The following is a 27,657-nucleotide window of genomic DNA, read 5'->3' as shown; positions in this document are numbered from 1 at the left end:
GGTTTCACACTTGCAAGCTAGTCATGGAACGCAGTGCTGCTCTTAGTCTGTGGTATCCCCGATTTTTCCCCCTGTATACATACCGTGATGTTATTTTGAACCTGCTGCCAACTTGCGACTGGCCCAATTAATGCCAGTGTGAACACTTTTGTCCTCTTTTTGTTTCTCTCCCCCCCTTCTCTTTTTCCTCAGGACCTGATTGGTCTGTAGAGATCTAATCACACCCACTCTCCTCAGCTCCCTGACCTCTTTGTCCACCCTTTTTTAATGTTTCAGTGTTTGGTGGCAGTGCAGGGAAGCGTCCCTGGCCAGCACGGCTGGCTGGCAGCAGGGAGCTGGGCGCCTGCCTGGCCTGGCCCAAATGGGGAAAGAAAAGCACAGAGCAGGAAAGAGGTGAGTAGGGCTGGGGTCATGGGGTGCAAGTGCGCACGCTCACCCTCTGCATCCCAGCGCCTCCGTCCGAGTGACGCCCCCGAAGAACTCAGGCTTGGCTTAGCGGGCAGCCCCGGTGGAGGGGAGGGCTTCGGCTGTGCAGCGCGCAAGGCGCTCAGTGCTCAGTCTGGGGCTGAGCTGACTTTAATCTTAGCTTGGCTGCCTCTTGCCTTGCCAAATCCCAGCGAGTTTGTGAATCAGGCTGGGAATGAGCAAAGGGTGCGGGGGACTCTCCCCCTGGCAAGGCTTCTGCTCAGCCTCTCCTCTCTTCTGTCTCCCATCCTTGCACCCTCCTCTGCCCCTGCATCCTGCTGCCGTGTCTTCCTCTTAAGCTTCCTCAACACATTAGAGCTGTTTGCTTCTCTACACCACCCTTTCCTTTTCCTTCAGCTGTGTGGATCTAATAAAATCCACCCTCCTCAGCACCCCATCTTCTTTCTCTGTAATTTTTGTTTTTGTATTTCTAAAGGACAGTAATGTTTCATTGTTGTGCATATTTTTTTTTAAATCAATGGATAGGAAGCAACAGTCTTACATTACCACTGTTTGGGAAAAGGGTGCCGCGGGAAATCACCACCGGTAGATATGCTTTCTGGCTCCGCAAAGAACTACTTCTGTTCATTTGAATGTTTGGACACATTTCCCTTTTGATTTTTAATGCTCAATATAAATGATAATGATAGCTTTAAAATGGCATTCGAACAAGCATGAGGAGTCTACATTTTCTCCAAAAAAATCACCCCACCCCACGCATTCAGGGTCCATGTGATCGCATGAGACCAATGGTGGCTGGAAAATTTGCTTGACAGGGACAATGGCCACACAGAGATGTGGCGAAAATGGCCACACAGAGATGCAGTGTTGATATGTATAGGGATGGGTGGGATTTCTAGTGGTAACATCACAACGTTACAATGCATGTGCAAACTTTAAAAAAAGGGTGACATGAATTCAAGCCCACAAAGTCTGCAACAAAACCGGGGCTTTGAAGTGAGTGTGAAACAAAACACAGAACACCAGTTCGAAACTTCTTGGATAGTATGAAACGCACAGGTGCCGAGCCGAATCTGTTGCCATTGTGGTTACTCCTCGGAAATGGTGCGTTAACCCGTGAGTGTGAAAGGGGTCTATATTGCAGACAGGGGATGGCTTGCTTGAAACCACTCAGAAAGTTATAAATGTCCTGGGATTTGAATTCAGAACTTTCAGCTCATACCATGTGCACTTAACCACTGCACTCTACCTAGGAGAGTGAGTCATGTATAAACATAAAATATGAAATTGTTTCCTCCAGATACGCTGTCAGTTTGTATTCATGAAGCTGCTGCTTCTGATCATTTTTTCAAAGATTTATTCTGTCTTTAACATGTCAACATCCATCCCAGAGAAGAATTGTTCAGTACCGTAAAGTGTACCAGGAGGCAGAGCTGTGTCTTCCATTCTCTGTCAGATAGATTTCATTGCATTTTCTCAGATAAATCATAAAACAGTCTCTTAACTATTCCAGCAAAAACAGCCTCTTCCTGTGAAATTCTGGCAGAGTACTTGGTGACATCACCATCTATTCTAGAAAAAGCATGTCAGTGTCTTATTTACAGAGACAGAGTATATGGTCCACAGTTATGCTCTGCTGTGCTGATGTAATCTTTCCTATCAATCTGTGCGGTGATGTAGGCCATGAAAATCCCATGAGGGGCACATATTCCACAATTAGAATGGCAGGTGCTCTTTTCTGGCCAAGAGACCTTGCAGCAAATATGAAAAGTAGTTGCAAAGCCTACTAGTGGAATATCATGTGGCTTGTGTAGAATGTTGTCTTCAGTTACAGTTGTGGTTTGCTGGGACTCTGTATTAGTACACAGCTTAGAAGGGTGTATTGCATCATATTGTTGATCATGTTCTTTCTTATTTACTTATCACCCATGAAATTAATACTATATTTTGCTCCTGTTTAATTAAACACTGATTTTTCTCAACTATAATCAATGAAGAGGGTTTTTTTTAAAGAAACTGATAAACTATTAGTAGTTATTCATGGATATTACTGTGTTACAAATAAGCCATGCTTATCAGCACTCAAGGAAGAGCCAGTCAGAAGAGCCAGTCAGCGAGGAGAGCTGGCAAACTATGATGGTGGATGGCTCTGTGCTTCTGGGCATGGCAGGAGCGGCCACAGATGTTGGCTCCAGTTGCAGAAAGAAGGAGGTGAGGTAGGCTATTGGGCAGTGGGAGCAGGCAATGGCATCTCTGGCAGGGGGAGAAGAGCAGGACACTCCTGTGACTGGTGCATGAGCTAGGCCACAGGACTTGCAGAGGGCCAGCCTGCCTTGCCTTGATGCAGAGATTTAACATGTTGGAAGGGGGAGGAGTCGGGGGAAGCCCCAGAGCAGGAGGATAGGCTCCATATAGGATCAGTCTCCAGGGGAGGGAGAACCTCCTCCAGACATTGGTGGCACCTGGAGGGAGGGCAGAGCCCCCCCTCCAAGGAGTCCTTTAAAAGGGAAGCTTCCACTGGCAGCCAGGGAGGAGACATCCAGCCCTCAACTCCATGCTGCACGGAGTACGGCTTGAGCAAGGGAAAGAGGCTAAAGGGTGCTGCAACCCCCCTCCCTGTTTCTTAGGCTGCCCAGAAGCTCCCTGTCAGTCCCTGGCAGGTAGACCCCTCAAGCCCATCCACAGTGAACACATGTTGGTTCCAGCAGAAGCAGCTTTATTAGAATCTATGCAGTTCAGGGCTGTACTCCATCACAGAGTTTGGCAGAAGTGACAATTCAAATAAAGCAGTCTCTGTTATAGACTGCTTGATTTCCCATGGTCCAAATGACAGTTAAGGTTTTGGCATGCAAGCCGGCAAGAGTTCTGTGAGAATCTATTCAGTTATGACTAGGCATCAGGTATACAATAAAGTATTCCCACCATCTGGGAAGAGTAGTGAAAGCTGGCATCTAGACACACCAAAGTCACAGTTAGCCGAGACTCGCATATTTCTCTAAGATAACAGGAGAGGCCCATTCTGGGTCCCAAGCAAGTAAGGTCTGCAATATGGTTACAAATAATCAGAGAGAGTTACACATCAATTTAGTAATAAAGCCGTCTAGCTTCAACATATTGTGGCACAAGCAATAAAACAAACCGTCATGGCATGGCTGTACACAGACATGATGCTCCTGTGGAGTGCAAGCCCATCCCAGTCACCTTCCCCCCTCACAGCGGAGCCTGACGGGTGATTAGAACTATTTGAGGGAAGCATTTAATGAAGGGTCCTTGTGAAAAGGGGCCTATGTTTCAGTGTATGCTTGAACATAATTGCCTGTGATTAATGTAAAATGTGCTTGCCATGTCTACAAATGTACCCTTTTCTGATAAGTTTCATATCAGGAGTCTTGCCAGTCTGTCTGCCCTCCTCCTCCAGAAAATATTAACGAAGTCATTTTTTGAACACTGAGAACCTCAGAAAAGACTGAAATTACAGAGCAACTCTAAACAAAGTCATACTCTTCAAAGCCCATAGACTTCAATGGATTTAGAAGGCAGTAACACTGATTAGAATGGCATGGGTAGTGTAGTAAAATATTGTGGGGGGAAATCCCACCCATGGATATACTTACACTAATCAGAGAAACTTAAACATACAGTCAAATCAAAGATTCACATTTTATCTATTTACTTAAGATACCATTGATTTCAGTGAGTCAGAATGTCCTATCTTATTTTACTTCGGTCCACCTACCTTTTCTTCTTTAAAAAGAAAGAATGTCTATTACATGGAAATCCATTGATTTCAATGAAACCAACTTGTATGTATGTTTAGGATCAGGGAATTTATTGAAACCCATTTTTATGAAATTCATGAAGACACTTCAAATTTAATTTCTTAATTTTATGTTTAATAAATGTCATTTTTATAATCCAAGTTTGATGTGCTTTGTTCTCTAACTTTAATTCATACTGTGAATTTGCTAATAAGCTAAATTTCATATGGGCTTCCAGCTGTGGTTGTCTAGTGTCAACAAAATGATTGTTCTGTAAAAGTGACTTGGATATTGCTTGTTGGCTGGTATTCAAATGACAGAAATAATATTCAGTTCCTTGTGTGAGTGCTTTGCAACCTGTTGTCCTCATTATTTAAATGGATTTGAGATCATCGAGCAGTCTGAGGTTTTAAAAAATAAATGGTGACTAATGACTTCACATTTTTCAAAAATAAAAGATGATTTGGTGTTTGCTTATGCTTGTCATCTTCCTGCTGGAAAGCTATAAAATGACTTTGTGCACCCTTGGGAGAAAAGAAAGTAAGCTGAAGTCGCCAGTCCTTGTACATTTATTTTTATGCAATTTTGAGGTGAGGAAAAGGTGGTGACTTTGGTGTAATGAACTGGTCTTGAGAACAGGCAATTGACCACTTTTAAAATAAAGCTCAGTTATTTCACAATCATAACATTGATCAAAACATTGGTATCTCTTCCTCCTTATTGGTCAGCATATAAGAATGCTATTGGATATCTGCCCTGTAAAGAATGGTTGTGTGGATTAATCTTCAGTTATTCAGATCAGATTATTTTTGAATAACTAGTGCTTCATAGTGTTCTCTCTCTCTCTCTGCATTTCTAAACATAGTAATGTGTAAAAATGCAGTGTGTCAAAACTTGCACTTTATTTGTCACTTTTGGTTAACCCATGATGGCATATCATAGACATGTTCCTCGTTTCTCTTCCTCCTAGCTTGTGTTCTCTAAGGGCCACTGAAGCTTCATGACTTCTAGATTGTACATTATATTTATAAAGAAATAAAGAAATCAAGTAATTCTTCCATTTATAATAAGTAAGTTACCATAAAGGATAGTGGGAACATTCTATATTATCAAGTGAGATGGACCTTAGTTGGGGAAGAGTTAAAACTAAAAGTTGGGAAATAAATAAAATACAGCATAAACAACTCAACCGTGATATCCTAATGATGACTTGTAAGTTGTAACTGATATATGAAAAATTGACATTTCTATTCATTTATCATTTGTCACATGTATTTCATGATGTTATTAGGTAGATTTTCTTAATTTTGCATAGTTGTCATTTTCTTTAAAAAAATCAATATTACAGAATGCATGAGGCTTTTTCTGTTAGATTGTATTGAGCTTAGCATTCCTAGCTGTCTTACAGTTTGAATGCTTGTGTCAGTTCATTATCACAATTTTATAACACTGAAGTTGTATGCTTTAGAGTAGTAAGTTTTAGTTCACTCTATGTCTTGTTGTGGATATGGAAATAATTATGATTTCCATAGTTACTAGGTCCTGGTGAAATATGTAATTTGTGTTTAATTTATGTGAGTGAAAATTGCAGTAGATGAAAAATGCCATAGTGTTTATGATGACTCCATTCTATGATCTTATCCAGTATTTTAGAGCAGCCTGTGCAACATCAAGCTAGTTCATCCCAGGTTTTATACTGTTAGAGAAAGCATGGATCACTGTTGGATGAAGGACTAGAGTTGGCTCCATGTTTTCTTGATTATACAAAACATTAAAATCTCTATCTTAACTTCAGGGTCCCATGGATTCCTTATGATCTAGAGCTCCAAATACATGGAGACCTTTGATGTCTCTGGTGCACAAAGCTTGAAGGTCCAGGCTGTAATGTAGCTACTACAGTGCACATGCATAGATCTCTTCTTTCTGTCCGCTGTACTAGTTTTTTATTTTCAGTGTGTGTGTATTTTTAAAGAATATGTATACTCCCTTTGCAGCCTGAAATGATGTACCCCTTATTGCCTAATTTTCCTTCTCATTATCCTACATATGTGGATATACTCACACAGGGAATCTGTTCTGTCCTATCAGCAAAGTTATACTCTGTGGTGCAAATAAAGAAATTCCTTTGTGCTCAGAGAATAGGAATGAATGGCAAATGCCTGTCCATGTGTGACTATGATTGGGCCTTAAGCTAGAAAGGTACACAATCACTTTAGCACACTAACAGTGCCATCCTAAGCAAGCAGGCCATTGAAGTAAATAGTCTCAGAAAAATGTAAATCTGCTTAAGGTTTGCAATATAGGTTCTGCTAAATTCATAATGTATTGCATCATTTTATTTTTTTTATTTGTGCATTGCATTATACATTTTTTGTTCCAATGAACAAGTACTGGTTGTTCCAGCAGTGGAAACTAATGTGCTTTTGTAGCATTTGTTATAGTCATATGTATATGTTACTGGTTATTAACAGCCCACTTCCAAATAACCTCCTTTCTATACTTATAAATTCTTTTTTTTTCTCTTTAGTCTTCACAAAGCATGCAACATGAGTTGTCAGTATGCAGGGCAATTCAGAAGCTTTTATTTTATTCTATTTCAGCATGTAATTATTAATAAGAATCCTATAATCATTTTAAAAAGGAATATTGAAGAAATGCATATTAAAATTTGGTATTACTGTGAAACGGTTAAGTTTGGAAAACAACCCAACATTTTCTTTTGTGAATTGTGTTTACAGGGTGCGGCCTTAATTCGAATGCTGGCTAATTTTATGGGTCACTCAGTGTTTCAGATGGGCCTGCAAGTATGTAGAAAACATTCTTACTTTTCTTGTGTGCTTGTGTTTGTGCCAGTGTATTTGTACTGCATATCTTTCTTCCAGTTTTTGAAATCTCAGCTGTTATGCTAGCAGCATGTATTTAAGAATGGAATAGAGTGCATTGTGAGAATTGTCGTGAATTATCCTAAGCACATCTATTCAGAAATAAAACTAATTTTATTCACTAGAGCTTATGCCAAGAAAATGTTCTTAGGATTGCTTCCCACGTAACTTGATACTCCTGGTGAATGACACTGGTATATTCAATTTTCAAAGTGGCCATTTTCACACACCTGTAAATGCCTCTGGAAAATTGCGCAAAACTCACGGCATGACGATGTCTTCATAGCACCATTTCCTGTTTAATGGCGCGATGACATCAGAAATAACACCATTAAATGGGAAATTGTGCTATGAAGACAGTGTCATGCCATAAGTTTTGAGTGTCATGATTTTTCAGATCTTTTCCAGAAGTAGGGCTGTCCTTCAATTTCAGGGTGATTATGGTTAGATTTTGAATTTGAACAAAAAATTGCAAATTAACATACAATATTTGCAGCAAAACATCTCTCTGGAAACTATCATACTATTTATGAGATTTCCCCCCGTCATCATACTTCTTATGCTTTACTTTTACTCTTGATGAAATTTCTCTGTTGCCTTAACCATGTTTTGAAAACTCATTTTGCCTTTATAAAAGATTTTAATAAACAGCACATTTGGATGAGAAGAGAAAAATTTTGAATGGAGAAAAAATTCACTTTGCTCCATGCTCTTTTCAGCAATAATTCCAAGTATTAATGTTCTCAAAACAATTTAAAAGCATAGAGACCAAAGCAGAAAAACAATGCAACTCCTTTATTCCATTGAAACCTGTTGGAGCAAATCAAGTAACAGGCATCTGTGATTGATGAATTATGTATGATGCAGTCTGTTACTTAGAGGTGTCCTTTAAAGTAAATTGATGTTCACCTGAAATACAATTATGCTAAGATGGAAAGAGCAATCAATCTTATCTCTTCTTAGTAAGCTTTTTCAATCTGAAATTTAAATAAACTACATCTGGGATCAGGTCATATTTTAACATGGTAATTTTATTTTCAACCCAATAGACAGAAAGGTAGAGTATAAAACAAAAGTTACATGGACATTCTGCATGTATTGTATAAAGATGTGTTTAATGTACTAATGACAGAAATTATTTCTTTATTTCCCTTAAAACTGTATTTTCCTTGCAATTTGGTGAGGCTTCATTGCTGTTTTCAGAGAATTGCATTTTACATGAAAACTTACACTTTTCTTCCTATTTTCTGTAATATGTATTCTTTTTTGTATAACTTTTATTTCTAAATTTTTATACAACAATAACTATATAATGAGATTCTAAACATTTTAAACTAGATTAATGTACCAAGTAGAGAACGTTTTTACAGGTGTGAACAATTAATAAAGACAAATGTCTACATATTTCTTAAGTACAGCATAATCTTCAATAAAATGCTTTGTGATATAATTTAAGAAAGGAAGCCATCTTTCCATAAACAGTGAATGGTAATTAGGGTTCTCAGGAGAAGCTATTTGGTCTGTTATTTTGTCTGAAATTAAAAGATCCCAGACCTCTGATACCCATTGTCTGTTGCTAGGTACACAGTCACTTTTCCATTTATGAGCTATAGTCATCTTTGCTGCTGTTAGCATTATTGAGACAAAATGTATCCTATAGATGGGCACCTTAGTTCCGTGCCATAAGTTCAGCAGAATCATTTCAGGTTCGTGACATATTGTGTGGCCTATAACTTTTTCAATGGCGCTAATAATTGAGTCTCAATACATTTTAAATCTTTGGACATGTCCACCAGCAGTGTAAAAACGTGCCACTTTGCCCACATAGTTTCCAGCATCTGGGATCTTTATTAATTCTGCAATGAAAGAGCTTTAATGGAGTTAGGTACCATCTTGTATAGGTCTTGAAGGTTTGAAGTTTAATGTTTACAGATTTAGAAGTAAATGATTTGGATGATCAGATTTGCTTCCAATGTTCTTCTTTTATATTGCTGTCACAGTCTTTTTGCCACACATCTTGCGAGACTGTTGTAGTTGCCCATAGTTTTTGATTTAGGAATTTGTGTAGTAAGGTTATCAGGCCTTTTACATTCTGCGATTCAGTTTTCATAAAGTTTTCAAATAATGTCAAAGGTCTGTCTGTTAAGGTTCTGATTTCTATATTGTGTATTAAATTGTGAAGCTGATGATATTGGTACCAAGGAATCTTTGTTTTATATTCCAGTTCAATCTGAGTTTTTAAAAAAAATTTAACTTGTGGAAAATGTGAAATCTGAATGCTTGGCTGACTTCCATCTCTTATTATATTCCTGGTTCTGACCTGGAGGAAGCCACTTTTGTCCCAGAAATTTCATTACTAGGTCTTTCTCTAGGTTTATTCCAAATTACCTCTTGTAAACTATAAGGCTTTCCATGAGTTTGTTCTATTTGAAGCCACGCCATGTCAGTGTTCATTGAATTGTAGGCTAAGAAATTTTTAAGTTGGGTGGCCTCATAATATTTGGTAAGATTTGGAAGGCCTAGTCCTCCAAGTTTCGCTGGTCTGGTTAGTGAATAGAAATTTATTCTTGGTCACTTATTTGACCAAAGAAACAAACTTAATTTAGTTTGCCAGGTTCTTAAATCAATTTGGTTAACTTTGATTAGAAGATGTTGAAATAAAATATTTTGGTAGTATTATTGATTTGATTAATTCCATTTTTTCCAGCCAATTTAACTATATCTTAGATAATCTTTCAGTGTGTTCTGTACATACATGCTAAGATGTTTAAAATTCGCATCAAATAATTCTGTCAAATTAAGAGGAATGTTTATTCCCAGATGTCTCCAAGATGTGCCTACCAATATGAATTTGAAGGAGTCCAATAGTTGTTGTTTTGTTGTTGTGTTTATGTATATAGGGTATATTTCCGATTTAGTATAGTTTGTGGTAAAGCCTGATAATGCTGTGTATGATTGGATATTTCTTACCAGATTTTCTAAAGAGTGTGAGGGGTTGCTGATGTATAAAACCAAATCATCTCCAGAGAGACTCAGTTTATGAGTAGTTGAATTAATTGTGATCCCCTTAATACCTGAATCTAGACGAATGGCATGCAATAGATACGGAAAACAGAATGGTCAATAGCGGATAACCTTGCCTGGTGCCGCTGGTTAATACTATGTCATCTGATCTGTAGTTGTTAATATAAAGTTGTGCTTTGGGCAGATTATATAACGTATCTATAACTCTAAGGAAGTGTGCTCCAAATCTCATAGTTGCCAAAACAGTTTTTAAGAAGGGGATTTCAACTTTATCAAAAGCCTTTTCAGCCTCAATAGCTAGGATTAATGATTCAGTTTTGGAATTATGGCATTAATTGATAATGTTCAATGACTTCCTAACATTATCTGAAAGGGATCTGCTGGTTATAAAACCGGATTGGTCTTTAGGAATCTATTTGGGAATAATTTTGTTCATTTTCTGTGTTATTATGGTTGAAAAAGTTTTTAGATTGTGGTTTAGAATGAATATTGACCAGTAGTATTCATTTTTAGTGTGGTCTTTTACTTCTTTGGGGATGACTATTATCCTCGCAACCTTCCATGAAGGAGGCATTTTCCCTTCTAGCCTTAAACATTTGAACATGGTTACCAATTGTGGGGATATTTGATTTTTAAATTTTTTATAGAATTCAATAGGTATCCCATCTCTTCCTGGTGTTTTGTTGTCTTTTAGTTTTTGTATAGCACCTAATATTCCTCTAAAGTTATCAGTGGATCAATATATTTTGCATGTTCAGGCGTAACTTTGATATTAAATTGAATAGAACTTAAGTGATCAAGAATTTGAGGTTTTGAAGGATTTTTTGAGGTACATAATTTTTTATAATAATCTGTGAATGCTTCGACTATATCCTTAGTTTTACTTACTCATTTGCCCTGAGCAGATTTTAATAGATAAATTAAATTAGATAACTTTTAATTAGATACTCTGCGGTTAAGCCACCTCAAACTTTTAGGATTTTTTACCTAATATCTGTTTTACATAAACAAAGTTTTTTTTTTTTAATTTTGGAAGATTCAAGCAGGTCTAATTTTTTATGTTCTATATTCAATTTCGCAAGGGTTTTTTCCCCCCTCCATATGTCATACATTTTTTCTCCAATTGGTCTACTTTTTTGTTTTAGTTCTAATACCATGTTTTGTTCAGATTTTTTGTAAACAGTAGCAATGGAGATCAGTTTACCCCTAAGAACAGCCTTAAACACATCCCAAACCATATCAGACGTTACCTTGCAGTTTGCGTTTATATCAAAATGATCATCTACTTCCTTAACTATTCTTGGCTTATAGAATCATTCAATAGTAGTAACTTATTTAAGGTCCAGTTTGGTCCTTTCCCATCAAAAATTCTATTTTCCAAGTAACATGCTACCCTTGAATGATCAGAAATAATTCTGTTGCCTATTTCTGAGTTGTATATTCGTGTAATCAGTGGTTTTGAAGCCAACATAAAATCTATTCTTGTATATATGCCATGGACATTAGAATAATATGTGTATTCTTTAACTCCTGGGTTAAGAACCCGCCATACATCCCCCAGGTTGTAGCGGTCTAAAAGGTTACTTAGGTTTGAGTTTGGGGTTTGTGGATTTACTATGTGATTCAAATCACAGCCAATAAGCACTTCTCCGTTCTGGAATATAGCTAGCTGTGCAAGTGTTTCTTCTATGAAAGACAGTTGATTAATGTTTGGGGCATATATGGAAGCAAGGATTAGAGGAGTGCAGTACAATTCTCCTTCAACAAAAATAAAGCGATCTTTTGGGTCTATTTGTGTGTTTAAGCAATACAGAATGTTCTTGGAAACTAAAATTGCAACAGCTCTAGCTTTTGAAATGTTGGCTTGAAAATGTTGGGTAAACCAATTGGATTTTATTACCTGCATTACTGAAGTTCAGTAATGGGTTTCCTGTAAGAATAAGAAATTAGGGCATTCCTTAGTTAACAAGTTTGAAATTCGTCTTAATTTAGTAGGAATGTTTAGACCCCTGCAATTCCAGGTTATGCATTTAATTGGAGTCATCTAAATTCATGTTGTACCTTGCTTGCATACCTGTATGCCTGGGGAGCTCATTTTTTGATAGAATTTCACAAAGTTTACAGGGGACCTACTCCTGACTGTCCTCTAAAGACTCCCCAAGTTTCATAAAGATTGAACCCCCCCCAAAGAATGTGCCCTCAGCCACCTCCAATCTCCTTTATTCCGTATGCAGAAACTGAAGCAAGGAACAGTCTTGCAACTTAGCCCAACCTGTATGTTTCTAGAAGTGTCATTCTGCTGGATGACAATAGGTATTTTGTGTTTAGAATCAACATCTGAACTGTAAACTCTAAGGTAATCTTAAAGTAAAATAAAAACATTACTCCTCCCCCCCCCTTTTACAACAGAAATATCTAAGTACACCGCTAATAGAGGTATTTCTGCGGAGGTCTGAACTATAGTTCTATATAGAGAACTATAAAGTTCTCTATACATAACTAGTTCTAGACATAAGGCTTAAGCCTAAGTCTCTCTGAAGTATAGTTCTATAGTTCTATATAGAGAACTATAAAGTTCTCTATATAGAACTAGTTCTATAGTTCAGAGAGACTTAGGCTTAAGCCTTAGGTCTGTCCACAATATTACTACCTTTAAAGGAGAAAGAACCTATACTCCCCCCCCCATTACTTTACAGCCTTTTTCCAAATTGAGTTTATGTTCTTGGTTGCACTTTGCTTGTTCGGGTTGTGTTGAATAACTTTGAGGGTCCTGTTCTTGTTCAGTGGTCTGTAGAAGATGGCAGTAAAAGGAAGATGTTCCTCATTTTACTGGAGAGTGGAGATTCAGCTGATGCAGAAGGTCTTTTCCTCATTCTTCATCATGAGCTCGATGTAGAGTTCCTTTGTGGTGAACCAGTAATTTTGAGCTATGGCTCCACTTGTATCTGATATTCACCTCTGTCAGGGTTTTGGTGATTGCTTTTAATTGCCCCCCCCCCAGTCAAAATAAAAGGCAGAGACCAGGTTTGGGTATAAATAAGGGCCACTTTATTCATTATAACATAACCTGTCATTGCAGCAAGAGATCTAACTTTGGTACAGGTCAAACCCTGGGATCCCCCTGAACCTCTGCCTTGACCTGTCTGGGCAAGGCCCCGCTGCCCCGAGGGTGTTCCATCCAAAGGATAACTGGGTCCTGGCGGCTAGGCAAGTGGTTCCCCTTTAAAGCTCCAACCCCCAACAGCCATGGAGCCTGGGGGCAGCCTTGTCCAGGGGTCTCACCAGGTAGTCTGCCCTCGCAGCTGGCAGCTGTACAGCCTCACCAGCCACTCCTGACAGACCCTGATTCCTGGCTAATGGGAATGTGCCAAGGGGGTCACCAGCCCACTCATTTTCATCCTATCCTGCTAGTGGCCAAACTATTTACACTAACACCAGCCCCCCCCCATTACTTAATACCTCCCACAGTGCAAAGTAAGTGAAAAACAACTCTCCTGTTGTGCCAGTTAGGGGAGAAGAACTGCCAACTGCACTGCATATAGGGAGAGGAGGGTGGGCCGAGCACGAATTGACGACTGAAGGCTGGAGGAGTAGAGCTGGCCTATAAGCCCTTGGCTCCGCCCCCTGGCTGATACCCAGGTGCCCGAGAAGAGAAAACTGGCTTTTCCCCTTCTGTGGTGGCAAACCCGGCCTCCGGACCTAGCAGCTTGGCCTGCCATCCAGGAGGGCCATATTCTCTGAGTTTTTATAACAGCAACAACATTTGATTTATATACTGCCCTTCATGGCAACTTAATGTCTACTCAGAGCAGTTTACAAAATATATCATTATTATCCCCACAAACAGACACCCTGTGAGGTTGGTGGGGCTGAGAGAGCTCTGAAAGAGCTGTGATTGACCCAAGGTCATCCAGCTGTCTACAAGTGGAGGAGTGGGGAATCGAACCCAGTTCTCCAGATTAGAGTCTCACCACTGTTAACCACTACACCAACAGGCTTTCTGGTGAAAGATCTTGAAAGACATCAATTTTTTTCTGATTCATTTCAAGCCCACCTTTACATCTTGCTATATTGAGGATTTTGTCTTTTGTTCCTGAATGGAGAAATTGCACATTGATGTCCCATGAGAATCTGTATTTGCTTAGATGATGGTGGAGGGCCTTGGCAAAAAGATCTTATTATTTCAGGTGCTACTCCTTCTTCTAGTTTTAGGACTGTTGCTAGCCATGAGAAGATGAAAGTTGAGAGGTCTGTGTTTTCTTCTGCGGCCTCCTCAGTCTCCCTGAATTTCAGATTATTTTGCCTCAGTTTTAAGTCAAGATCTAAAATGTTGTTTTGCATAGTTTTCTCTGAGAATTGCAGATTTTTTTATGTCTTCCTGCAGAGTGATTGCCAGCTTCAAAGCAGTATCTGCAGCCTTGGCAGTTTCAGTTTTTATTTCTCTTAGCTGCTGAGATTGTGGATCGATTAACTAGACAAAGTTGCTGGTTATTTTTTGTTCCAGGGTCATCATAAACTCAGCTAAGTCATGTTTTGTAACAGTAGCATGCTGTTCAGGGCTTTCAGTCTGTCCGGCCTCCATTTTGTCTTCCCTATGCTTCCCTGGGCCTTGCTTAGTGTTTGACTCACCAGGAGGAAAGAAAGCTTTCACCGATGGGGATTCTGTCGCATTTAGTTCAAGTGGTCTTTCCCATCGTTGTTTTTTGTTGTTCAGCTGGCAGGTGCTTCAGAATGCTCGAAAGGAGGGAAAGGGCCTAGGAGCCTCAGTTCTGTGCAACTGTTTCCATTGCATGTCACTTCGCCCCCTCTCAATATGTATTCTTATAGGTCTTGTTTCCTAGCCAAACTTCCCGGCAGATACTTGTGGAAGTACTGGATGTTTGGAATGCACAGTAGAAATAGAGTTAGTTAATTATACAATTGCATAGAGGAGAGTTGTGTTCAAATTTCTGCTAAGTTTCAAAATGTATTGAGTGGATTTGGGAAAGTGAATAATGCGGATCCAGTTTCTCTAACCCTAGGCCTATTGTACTGTTCATTGATTGTTTTCTATTCTGTAATTTGCCTTGAGTCTCATTGAAAAAGGTGGGCTATAAATAAAAACATTTGATCTGTGCAATGCAATTTGGCATTGGATCCAGCTGAATAGTTCTTAGCAACCCATTTCCATAATTGGTATGAGGATAAAATGGCTGTAACTTTGTGTGTACCACACTGAGTTCCTTGAGAAATGAGTGGGAAACAATTTAATAAATTAAGAATAGATCCTCTTTTTATATGCATGCCCCCATCCATCAAAATGCATATTCTCATCAAGTAGTGAAGTAGATCTTCCCTTCTCCTGTTCCATCACTCAGCTTGATGTGTGAGACTGTCTAGAAACCACCATGATAAGATTCGTGCAAGTTCTTACCTTTCTGTGCTTCATTTTGGGCATCTTGGGGGTACCATCAGAAATAATTTCATAGGGGAAAATTTAGTGAGAGGTGTGGGTGGGTAGGTTTTTAATGAGTTTTTCCGTTTGTATTTTTTGTGTGTTACTTTTGACTTCTAGTTTATATGTGGGTATTAAGTACACTGCAAACATGCTTAGTATGGTTGTTTTTAAAAGGTGTTTTCTGGCATTTCAAGTCATTTTATGATGTGTTTGCTATGAGTCTATTTGCATACATCTTCTGCTTGATTTGATTTGCTTATTCTTAGACCAATGTGTATTTCTGGGAGTTTGTACATTACACTTGCCTTTGGCAGCTCATTGATCATACAGATCTGTATCCTTTTGAACTTCAGTTGCTGCTGTATTTGTGTTCATCACTCTCTTTGATTTAGTGCATCATCAGCAGTTTGCATTAGTTTACTTTGGAATCTCCTGTCTCTGTGATAAATTAGCATCTTTTGAACTCTCGGTTGTACTGTATACATCATGCCAAGGACCTTTTAACCACCCCACTAGACAGACATGTAAGGAGAGTCCCTTTAAGTATTATCTTAGTTGCTTAGTTGATTGGGAGCACTTCTACATTAATGGCTCCTGCACAGTGGTTTTAATTGACCCAGCTACATGGGTGGGACTAATCACAGAGTTTTCCCTCCCACTGACTCTCAGTGCCATATTTGGTACCTGCCTGATAGGTCCTGCCCACCGGATTGTGTCAGTTAAATGTTTCCCTACCTGTATGGGAGCTTTTTTTTGTGGAAAAATGGTTCCTTCAAGGTAAGGCTAATGTTTTAAAGACCCTTAAGTTGGTACTATAGTGGAACGAATGGATCAATTTTTCAGTAAGAAAATCTTGAAAAATCTGGGATGCAAGCTGTTACTGAGCCAAGACTCTAATCTGCTCTTCTGCCATGAGAATATGTATCTATTTGTATCATGCTGCTAATTTCCAGGTGTCATTCATTTATATTACTGAATTTTTTTTGCCTTTGTCTTCTGGCCCATGTCAGAGAACTTGGAATTATTGGGGGGGGGGGGGACAAAGATACATGTGTCTTTTCTAAGAGGCCCATAAGGGGCGTACGTATTTTCACTATGCTTTATGAAGAGAAACTATCTCTAAGCTAATTGGATTTTTATCTTTCAAATTATCTGATGCTGACTGCTTTAGCTGAGTTAACTTTCCTTACTGAAAAGCAAGATTTTTAATAAACACTTCCAGGATCTGCCTCAAGCATTATAGAATACTATCGACTGAGAATTTTAAAACATTTAAAACAGTTCACCTTCAGAAATATTTGTGCCAGTCTATACATGTTATAAGCCCTATTGAGTTTAGTGGGATATAATGCCAGGTACACATGAATAGGATTGCAGCCCAGGATTCCGAAGGCTCCACAGGTTGTGGAGCTGTTGCCTTCAGTAGTGTTGTCAATATCTATCCATATACCTTGTGTCACATTTGTGCTGTTGCAGCAAGATCAAGGAACAGGCAGGTATAGTTTTGTCCAATCTGTCCATCTCTATTGATAGATTTCCTACATCCATCTCCTGAGAGTAGTCAGGTGTATCATTCCTGTAGATCATGTAGCAAAGAGAAAATCCAACATAAATGAAGTTTACATCATCTTGACTCCCTTCCTGGAATCTATTGTTTTGGGATTTCAAAGCTCTCAGTGACCTGCCATTTTTTTCACTTTGTGCGTAATCGCATACATTAACAGTTTTACTTCACGAGGAAGACTGTAACTAAAGGCATAATTGTGTACACGCTTATTGGAGAACAAGCACTATTGAACTCAATGAAGTTAACTTTGGAGTATACCTTAAATAGGATCAGGCTGTGCATTAAATCTGAGACCTCAACACTTCTGTCATTATATAATTTTTTTTTCTTTAAAACATTCATTACAAAGTTGAGTAGTAGAACACTATTGTCACAAAAGTAAATACATACTTATTTTTTACTTGATTGTGGTTTGGAGCATGCAGGATAATATGTTGAGATATACAGTAGCTTTTTAATATCTATCTAGTAATGTTTGGAACTGATGATACAATTTTAAAAAACACTGCTTGGGATGGCAGCATTTGCTGCATGGAAGGTTTTATCATTTCAATAAGTAATATTAAGAAATAATTTCACTGCTGTTTCCTTGAAATATAATCATTACGAGATAAGGAATATCATCGTTCTGTTAAACTTCAGCTGTTACTTTATTTGTACTGTGGCTACAATGTAACATGTGCCTGGCTTCCACCGTTTTGTCTTGGTCTTCTTGATCCCATAGAGAGACTTTTGCTTCTCTGTGTTCATTTGGTTTGTTTAAATTGTGGAGACTTGTGATTACTGCAGGGGTCCCCAACATAGTGCCCATGGGCACCAACAGCTTTTCTGGTGCCCACCAAGTGTTTTTAGAAAGTAGGTGGGGCTTTTTCCAAGCATGGCTTCGGATTGGCCATTGGAAATTTGATTGGCTGTCCTGAGTTTTAAAAACATTTGGCAGAAGCTGCTTCCACAGCAGAAGGATATTCATTGTGTGATGGAAGGTAAACTGTAGAACTCATTTTGTGGTTGGCTTCGCCTCCTGCAGGAGACATTTTGTGGCTGCACCCAACACACTGTGTCAGAATTCCAGATGTGCCCAAAGGCTCAAAAAGGTTGAGAATATACTTGACTGTTTCACTTAATTTATTTTTGCTTTCTTGTTATATTGTAAAGTTGGGTTTGAATTGTAGTGTTTAACTTTGTACAAAAAACAAATTCAAAAATAAAAAGTAAAAAAAAATAAAAAACAAAAAGATTGGGGAACCCATGGTTTCCTGGGTGCTGTGGATCTCAAGTTTTACTATCTGGAATCCAAAATGCAGATCTGAATTGTACATCGCACAGTACAACAGTTTCTGGGTGTGACTCATGGAAGTTTAAGATGAATTAAAGATCCCATGACTTTCAGGCACTTTTCCACCTTTTATATAAGCTTATTTTATATGTCAGGGCAATTTGTTAGAGACCTGCCCAAACTAAGCCAGATTTTTGTCTATTCCTCACCAAGCTTGCCCTGATTTTCCTTGTATTTTTCTGTGCTCCACCCCTACTCCCTTTTTCTTGAGCTGGTGGGCCCAACTATGCAATTAAAGATATTTGCTTTGGGATCCTAGGAGTTTTTGTACCTGTGACTTAAAAGGATACAAACAATAGGAGGAAAGGGTATAGCTGAAAAAAAGTTTCTCATTGAAAGTGACCTTGATACTGTTGCTATATGACTGAGTCAAATCAATACTAATACAATTAACAAGTACTATTGCGGTACCTCTAAAAAATATCTCTGCGAGATTGTTATGGGGAATTGTAAAATGTCAATATTTTTACTAAGTTTCAAAATCTGCTTTACAGGAAGAGAGTGAGAGAGAGAGAGAGAGAGTGCACATCAAGATGGGTATTTTTGAATTCCAAGGAATGCCTCATTTTCTCTGTTAATAAACAAAGTTCAAATGCATAGCAGCACTAGAAAATCCATCAAACAACATTTTTTTTCTTCAAGTAGATTTAACATTCAAGCAGGCACCTTGCAACTTAATAGGTACCTTCAGACCACATTCAGCTCTGACTCTGTAACCCCCTAAACATTTCCCTTTACGTTTCAAATGCAAATTACTTTATAGCCACACTGCAATTGTCTCTGTCATATTCAGAGCTAGCTTTGCTTTCGTTCTTTCTAACACACTGTTACTTAATGAGTAGTTTCAATACTACTAAAGAAAGAGTCTTTGAATGTAGTAGTATTCATAAAGCTATTTCTGGGAAAGACAGAGGAGCATCTTGTTTGGGTCGGGATTGGGGTCTTTCTTGTTATTCACACTTGTTGCAGTTTTATTTAAACTACAGTTGGTATAACTTTACAAATTATGCATTCTGTATTTGCCCAACATTTGGAGTCTGGCTCAATTTGTACATTATTATATAGATATTCTTAATGTTCTCTGAGTGAGTAAGTAGTTTTAATTATGCTTGTTTAATCCATAAAATTCATGCATAAATGACCATGCAATCGTATTATGTCAGAGACATTACTTCATTTTTAATTGGTTTTTCATTGTCTTGCCTCAATATGGGGTGGCAGCTTGGCTTTATGAGACAAAACTAAGTGATATTTGACCTATCAAACTGAATGTATACCAGCAGCCACGTGTAGTGGCAGTAGGGGATCAACAAGTCTGTTTTTTGTTTGTTTTGTGCTTCCAGTCTACAACATCCAGAGAAGGAGTTGTACCAAATACATGAATGGGGCTGCATTTGGGTTGCCCACAGGGAAACTTTAGGTTTAGAAATTTAGAGATTTTGAATGGAAACTTGAACCCTCTCAACCTTTGCTTACTTCATACCTGGAAGCCTTTTACTCTAAGCGTCCCCTAGCTCTGCATTTGGATCTAGTTAGACTGATCTGGCAACAGAAGAGGAAGCAAGGCCAGAAACTGCTCTACCAAGAAAATTCCCATTTCCGAGAATGCGTTGAACCACACCTTTTCTTTGGTGATTCTGTTTTCTGTTTTCTATTTTGCCTAACTAGAAGAACTTTTACCACCAGAATGTGGCAAATACAAATTATGCCAGATGTGTGTATGTCAAGTATAACTGTGAAATATGAAAAAACTAATTAAATGAAATTCTAACAGAGTAGTCTGGTAATATTGGCTTCATCCAGGTGTCATGAAAATTGAGGATCACAGTTGTCCATTTGTGATTATAAAATATCTGGTGAAGGGAGCTTGACTGTCAAAAGCTTTTACCCAGAAAATCTTGTTTGTCTTTAAGGTGCTACCGGACTTGAGTCTAGTTAGCCATTTAAGATCAGGACATTGTTTCTTTCTAATACTTACTGTGCCTAAGGAAATGTGAGTAGAAATTTTAAAACAGTCTAATAATGATTTTAAAATGGACTGTGTTTAGAGCATTGGTGTTAAAAATATTGATAGATGAGGTTATAAGAAATCAGACTGTAGATCTATATTATTTCAAATTACTCTAAATTATATTGGGGTGGGGGAGAGAACAAAGAGCCAAAAATTATACTGATTTACATATCAGTGTTATCTCCAGAAGGAATTAAACTAATATAATTGCTCTTGGCTAGTTCTTGAAGCTGCTTGTTTGCAAATAATAATTTAATTGCACATATGCTTCTTTGGTAGCAGATTTTTATTGCTTTTAATTGCACTTACTGTTGAATTTGAAACAAGTAATAATATTGTGTGTATGTTATGTGCTGTCAAGTCGCTTCTGACTTAAGGCAACCTTGTGAATTACCAACCTCCAAAATATCCTTCCATTAACAACCTTGCTTAGATCTTGCAAACTGGAGGATGTGGCTTCCTTCATTGAGACAAACCTTCTCATTTTGGGTCATGCTCTTTTCCTTTAAGTCTTGCTGCCTTCCACCGTCCTAGAATTATTTCCTTTTCAAATGTCTTCTCTTCTCATGATGTGATCAAAGTATGATAGCATCTTCTAGGGAGAATTCAGGATTGATTTGATCTGACTAGAACCCACTTCTTTTCTTTTTGGCTGTCCAGAAATGTGATTCTCCAGCACCACATTTCAAATGAATCAACTTTCTTCCTGTATGCTTTCTTTATTGTACAATTTTTACATCCATACATAGTAATGCGGAATATCACAGTATGAATTATTTTGATCTTGGTCTCCAGCAACACTTCCTTATCCTGAAGGCTCTCTTATAATTCCTTCATGGCAACCCTTCCAAGTTTTAATCTCCTTCTGATTTGCCGCCTAGCGCCGATGGGGGAGGGAGGAGGACGCTTGTACAAACCCAGACCACACAAAGCTTGGAGAAAACATGGCCACAACTTTATTGGAACAGCAGTAAGGAGTATTGGCGCAGCATGTGGATTAGATCCCAGAACAACATCGGCTGACCCACCTGCCAGCCGATGGACCTCAACCCCCCCAGACCCCAGCTGGGGGAGGGAACCATAGGAGTGGCATTTTGAGGGGAGATCACCTGGGTGTACACCCCTGAGTGACTCCCCTGCCACCTGGGTGTGAGGATGCCGCGGCAGCCCCCGAGCTGGGCATGCACCCCAAACCTCACTCCCAAGATTCCTTATGGGAATCCCCTAACGGGGAGCCTGGGGCGCGGAGACCCCCAACTCCCCAAAAAGTGATCTGATCCAATGCCCACCGCCACTAGAGCCACCCGTGGCTCCCGCCAACACTCCTACCGCTGACCCAGTCCAAGAGGCCATCCTGGAGGTCTTGGAGCCAGATGTCCTGTCCCCAGCTGGACAGGTGGACCCCGTCCGGGGCGAAGAGGGGGCCGATGCGGAAAGAAATGTCCCAATGCGCGATGAAATGGCTGCCGGCTTCCACGATGTACCGACCCATAGCGCGAGCGACCCTCTGCCTGATCCCGTCGACCTTCCTCGGGCACCGGGCACCGCGCCATGCTCGCCTCTGTAGCAAGTCCGACCAAATGAACGCCGTCTGAGGGAAGAGGCTCCGAAGGCTTTCCAGATCGGCACGCATGGCCCGCTGCAAATCCAGCCCCTCGCGCTTGCCTAGGTCGTTCTCCCCCAGCTGGATAACCAACGCGTCTGGAGGTCCCAGCCGCTGGGCCTGCCGCAGGAGCATCGGCCGAAGTGAGTCCCAGAGCATCCCGCGCACGCCCATCCAGTGGATCTGCAGATGGTCTTCCAGGCCCAGATGGCTGCCCCAGCCCGATGCTGCTGCATACCTCCCTGCCCAATGGACGATGCTGTGTCCAGAGATCCCACCGACTTCCTTACCCCTGCCGGAAGAAGCATACGAGACCAGACCGTTAGTGACTGTCCCCCCCGCTGGGCCGAATGTAGGAGCGAAAAGCCCCAGACCGCCAGCGCCCGATGGCCATGATGGTCCTGTCCGGCAGCCCGATGCTGGCGGCCTCGGTGGCCGCCCCGATGCGGAAGGAATGCATGCCAAACTCCGAGGGAGGGAGCCTGGCGGCCTCCAAGCAGGCTCGAAGCAGGGAGGCGAACTGGTAGCGGGTGAGCGGGGAGTGATCCCTGTGTATGAGAAAGGGGCCCTGGAGGGGAGGGCGAATGCCCAGGTAAGCGCCCACTGCCCGAACCGGGCAAACTGACCCCCGCCGGGTGGCCCGCAGGCATAGGGTGACCCCCCTTCCCCGTTGATCCATCTTGGAGCGACGGATCGTGATGGACACTTGCTGGGGGGACCAGGAGACGTCCGCGAGGCTGAGCGCCCTGCCGCTTGGGTCATTCCGGGAGCCCTCCACCAGCTCGCCGACCCGCAGCGCCCCGAAGAAGGCCAGGGTAAAGGCTGTGTGGAACAGTTGAGCCTCGAAGGAGGACCAGCAGCAGTTGGGAAGGACCCCCAGGAGACAACGCAGGATGGAAAGAGAAATGGGGCGCCTCCTGTCGGCGGGAGGCGGAGCCAGCCTGGCCCAACCCTCGACGGCCCTGCGGGGAATGAAGCCGCGGCATGGGTCGGGAAACCCTAGGGCCTTACAGAAGAAGGATACCGCTGCAAGCTCTTTCTGCATGGAGCGGGGGGCCCGCCCCAGCACGTGCAGGTGGGCCAGGTATCGCAGCACCTCGTCCTCGGAAGGGGGGAGGGCAGCCCCACCGCCCGCCCCCAGGTAAAACCCATGAAGCGCTCCATTGCCGCCGCGTAGGCCCTGAGCGTGGAGGGCGCAACCGAGCTAAGTACTCCCTGCATCACGACGTCCCGCCAGCCAGCCACAATTCCTCCGGGAAGGGATCCGGGGTGCGTTGAGCCTCTGGCGCCAGTGCGAAGAACCTCTCCATCTGGAACCGAGACAACGCGTCCGCAAGGCCATTATCCACACCTGCTACATGACGGGCTGAGAAGGTAATGTTAGTGGCCAAACAGGTCAAGACAAAGCGGCGAACCAAGCGCATCACCCTCTTGGAGCAAGAGGACTGCCTGTTGATGACCCTGACCGTGGCCTGGTTGTCGCACCAGAACACCACCCGCTTGTCCCGCAGGAGGTCCCCCCAGATGGAGACCGCCACCAGTATGGGAAAGAATTCCAAGAATGTAAGGTCCCGAAGGACCCCTGCACTCGCCCATGAGGGGGGCCATGGCTGGGCGCACCACCGGCCCCTGAAGAAAACCCTGAACCCCAGGCTCCCGGCTGCGTCTGAGTGAACCTGGAGCGCGGTGCCCAGGTCGAGGGGGGCCTGCCACAGGGTGACACCATTGAAACCGGACAGGAATTTCAGCCAGACCTCAAGATCTGCCTTGATGCCCTTGGTGAGGCGAATGTGGTGGTGAGGGGAAATAACCCCCCGGCAGGCCCTGGTAAGCCGTGCGCAAAAGGCCCGCCCTGGGGAGACCACCCTGCAGGCGAAGTTCAGGTGGCCAATTATCGACTGCAACTCCCTGAGGGTGCATTTCTTACGAGCAAGAGTCCCCGTCAGGAGGTCCCAGAGGCGAGCCAGCTTGTCTGCCGGCAGCCGGGAAAGCCCAGCCACCGAGTCCAGCTCGATGCCCAGATAGGTGAGGCGGGGAGAAGGCCCCTCTGTCTTTTCTTCTGCCAGGGGGACGCCTAGCTCAGCCGCTAACTCCTGGAAGATGTGGAGGCGGTCGGCGCAGGCCGGGCTGCTAGGGGGGGCCATGATGATAAAGTCGTCCAGGTAGTGACTAACAAAGGGGGCCCCCATGCGGTCCTTGGCAACCCATTCCAGGAAGGTACTGAAGGTCTCGAAGGCCGCACAGGCGACCGAGCAACCCATGGGCATGGCCTTATCCACGTACCAGCGGTCGCGAAACTTGAATCCCAGCAAGCACTGGTCGCTGGGGTGGACGGGCAGGAGCCGGAATGCCGACTGGATGTCGCACTTGGCCATGAGGGCCCCCCTCCCGCAAGCCCGCACTAGCCGAACTGCATGGTCGAATGAGGCGTACCTCACCGAGCACAGCTCGGGTGGGATGGCTTCGTTCACTGAGGAGCCCCTGGGGTACGAAAGGTGGTGTATGAGGCGGAACTCGCCCGGGGTTTTCTTGGGCACCACCCCCAGTGGGGAGACCCTGAGGTTGGGCAGAGGGGGGCTGTTAAACGGCCCTGCCACCCTCCCTGCGGCTACCTCCTTGTTAATTTTGGCAGCGAGCACCTCTGGCAACTCCCTGGCTGACCTGAGGTTGCCGGATGTGGCTGCCACGCGGGGGCCGGTGAAGGGGATACGAAAGCCAGAAGAGAAGCCCTCCCGCAAGAACCAGGCAGCCTGCCTGTCTGGGTATCTTGCCAGGAGGGGGGTGAGGGCGTGGAGCCTGACGGGGGTGCGGGCCAGGCCCCCCCGCCCACAGAAGTGACTAGTTCCCGCTGCTGGCGGGCTGGGAAGTTGTGGGACCCGACCCTCCCTCCCTGCGTGCACTGTTGTTGGAGGGCCGGCTGCCTCGAAAGGGCTGGGGGGCAGCAGAACCGCGGGGGCAAGCCGGGCGGGAGTGGGGCCCTCCGCAGGCATCGCAATTGTGCTCGAAACGGCACCTGGGCCGCTGGCACTTCCCTTGGTTGTATTCCCAGCACAGGCCCCTGCCCCGCTCCCTGCGGGAAGGCCAGCGGCCAGTGCGGGGGCCCTCTCCCCTGCCCCTCATGTGGGGTCCCACCAGCCAGAGCCATAGCTTCTGGTTGATGAGGTCCCAATGAGCCCTGGGCTTATGAGAGGCCCGCTTGCGAAAGGCCTCGTCATAATCCAGGGCCGCCGTGTCCCCGGCGAGGGCTCGGGCCCTCAGAACATTTCCCAAGTGGTTTGAGAGGTGCCAACCCCTGTCAGGATAGGCAGCCTGCACCACCCCCAAGTAGACAGTGAAGCCTTCCAGCCAGTTTGCGAACGTGCGTTCGGCTGACTCCTTCTTGGCCCCTTTCTTATCCTTTTTTGAGGAGGGAGCAGACCTCCCATCCTCGGCTTCCGGCCTGAGCAGCGATAGGACGTCCACGTAAAAGCCGTCCAAGATGCGCTCTCGAGCCTTGCGAGACAGATGACTGCCCGGGGGGTCCTCATCGTCCGTGCAGGCTGCGGGGGGCGGGGGGCTGTCCTTGGAGCCCCATACCTCCTGAGGGTCACCCTCGCCCCCCTGGTGCCCGAGACGCGGCCGCTGCGCCCACCTGGGAAGACCCGGGACCCGAGAGGCCACCTCCCAGTAATCGCCCTCCAGCTCCCCATCCTCAGAGGACGAGGACTCACCTGTGGTCCAGTCGCTGTCTGAGTCCTCATGGCGTCGCTGCTGTCTCTTCTTCCTGCGCCCAGATCTCTTCCTCTTTGCAGCCCGCTCCCGCCGACCGCTGGTCGACCGCTCCGAACTGGAGGATGGGGAGTGAGAGTCCTACCGGCGTGCTGACCCCCTCTGCGTCTTGTGGCCCTTCTTCCGAGGGGGGGCCTCTACAGGCTCCGAGGCAGCTGTAGCCGCCCCGAGCCCGGAGTTCCCCAGGTGCTCTACCCTGGCTGTCAGGGCCTCCAGAGCCCTGCTAATGTTCTGGAGAGCCAGGGGGTCAGGGTCTGCCCTGGATTGCCCCCCTTGCTCCCCACCTGTTGCCTCCCTCCTGGCGGGCTTGCGACTCTTTGGAGGTTGTGCCACCCCATGTCCCGCTCCTGTTGTGCCTGCCCGGGGAAGCCCGCTGGAGCCTGCCTCTGGGTCTCCCAGCGCGCCGCTAGGGGAGGGGGAGAAAGGTAGCCTGCTGCCCCCCAATTTGCCCCGGGGTCGCGCAGGCCCCTTGGGTCTGCTTGCACTGCCCTCTTTAGTGGTGGGCGCTGCGGGCCTGGGGTGGGGCCTTCGGCCCCCAGCAGCTCCCTTGCCAGCCCTCTGGGAGCGGCTCTTCCCTGCCGCCGGCTTCCTGGAAGGAGCCATGCCTGTTTTTTGCAGCGGACGCCTGCTTAAAGAGGAAAAACAGAGGGAGGGGGGATAATGGTGCCGTTGACTGGCGAAAGAAAAGGCCCCCCGCACCGAGCTCGCCCCCCCCGTTGGGCTGCCTTTTGCAGCACGGAGACCGGGGCTCAGCTAGACCCCAGGCCACGCGCTCCGAGCCCTCGCTGCTCCGCCGCTCCTCCAAGACGGTCTTCTGCTGGGTGAAGGAAGGTCGCGCCGCTTCCTGATGGAGCGAGGAAATGGGCCAGCTCACACCCTGCTCCTCGTCCAGCCCCGCGCCTCCTTCACTCGGTCTTCGCTGCTCCTCCTCGCGGCGCCCGCAGTCCTCCTTCCCCGATCCGCGCCGCGCCGACGTCTTCCGCCTTGCCTCGTCGCTCTCTGCCCCGGTCTCCGCTCCTCCTTCCAGACGCGACGAGCCAAAGTGAGGGTGGGCGGGGACGGCAGCTGGTTAAATACCCAGCTGCCAGACCTGAGGGAAGACTGCGGACCAGACGTTCGCAGTCCCCGCCCCGCCCCTCCACGGAGCCAGCCCGTGCCCCTGATTGGCCGGCTCCGAAGTTTGAATTTGATTCGTCGTCGGCCCACCCGGGGGTTCCCGGATGGGCCGACGACGAAGACGCTGGCCTCGCTCCCTCCCGGCTTGACGGCGGCAACTGGGCGCCCGGTAAGTCGGACGCCCCCGTTTCTTGGTTATCCTCCCTTTTGGTTGATGATTGAGCCAAGGAATAGAATTTTTTTTAACAATTTCATTTTCTTCATTATGAACCTTAAAATTGTGTAATTCCTCAGTAGTCATTACGTTCAGCTGTAATCCACCTTTGGCACTTTCTCCTTTAACCTTTATCAAGAGTCATTTCACATCATTATTTTGTGCTAGTAATGTGGTGTAATCTGCATATCTCCTGCTAGGGAAGTGCAATTCAGGTTCAGTATTCCTTTAACAAATACCAGCTTTTACCTGATTTAGTAAAATTTGGTATTATAAATTCAAAAGAAATACCAAATCTGATTCAGTATTCTGAACTCAAATTTACCAGATTAATTCGGGTTAATTTGGTAAACTTTGGTCATCGTGGCTGGGTTGTTCCTTTTCTGTTTCCTGCCCTTTTCACAGATGGGAGAGAGAAGAAGGGAGGAGGGAGTGAGGTGAAAAACTCCCCGGGGGCGTGGCGTCGGCTCTGAACGGGATGGACGCACTGTGCTAAAGCTCCGTCTCGATCCCAC

General features: G+C 44.0%; 1 protein-coding gene across 1 annotated transcript in view; it reads left to right on the top strand.

Moving 5' to 3' along the window:
• TRHDE (thyrotropin releasing hormone degrading enzyme) overlaps positions 1–27,657 on the top strand; it is a 362,232-nt gene that overhangs the window by 210,015 nt on the left and 124,560 nt on the right. Inside the window, exon 7 of the mRNA XM_054989042.1 lies at positions 6,923–6,988. Coding sequence (XP_054845017.1) covers positions 6,923–6,988 — 66 coding nt within the window. The remainder of the gene's footprint in view (positions 1–6,922; positions 6,989–27,657) is intronic.

The sequence above is a fragment of the Eublepharis macularius genome, chromosome 9 (assembly GCF_028583425.1).
Source record: "Eublepharis macularius isolate TG4126 chromosome 9, MPM_Emac_v1.0, whole genome shotgun sequence".
Taxonomy (NCBI): Eukaryota; Metazoa; Chordata; class Lepidosauria; order Squamata; family Eublepharidae; genus Eublepharis; species Eublepharis macularius.
This window is presented reverse-complemented; position numbering and strand designations above follow the sequence as displayed.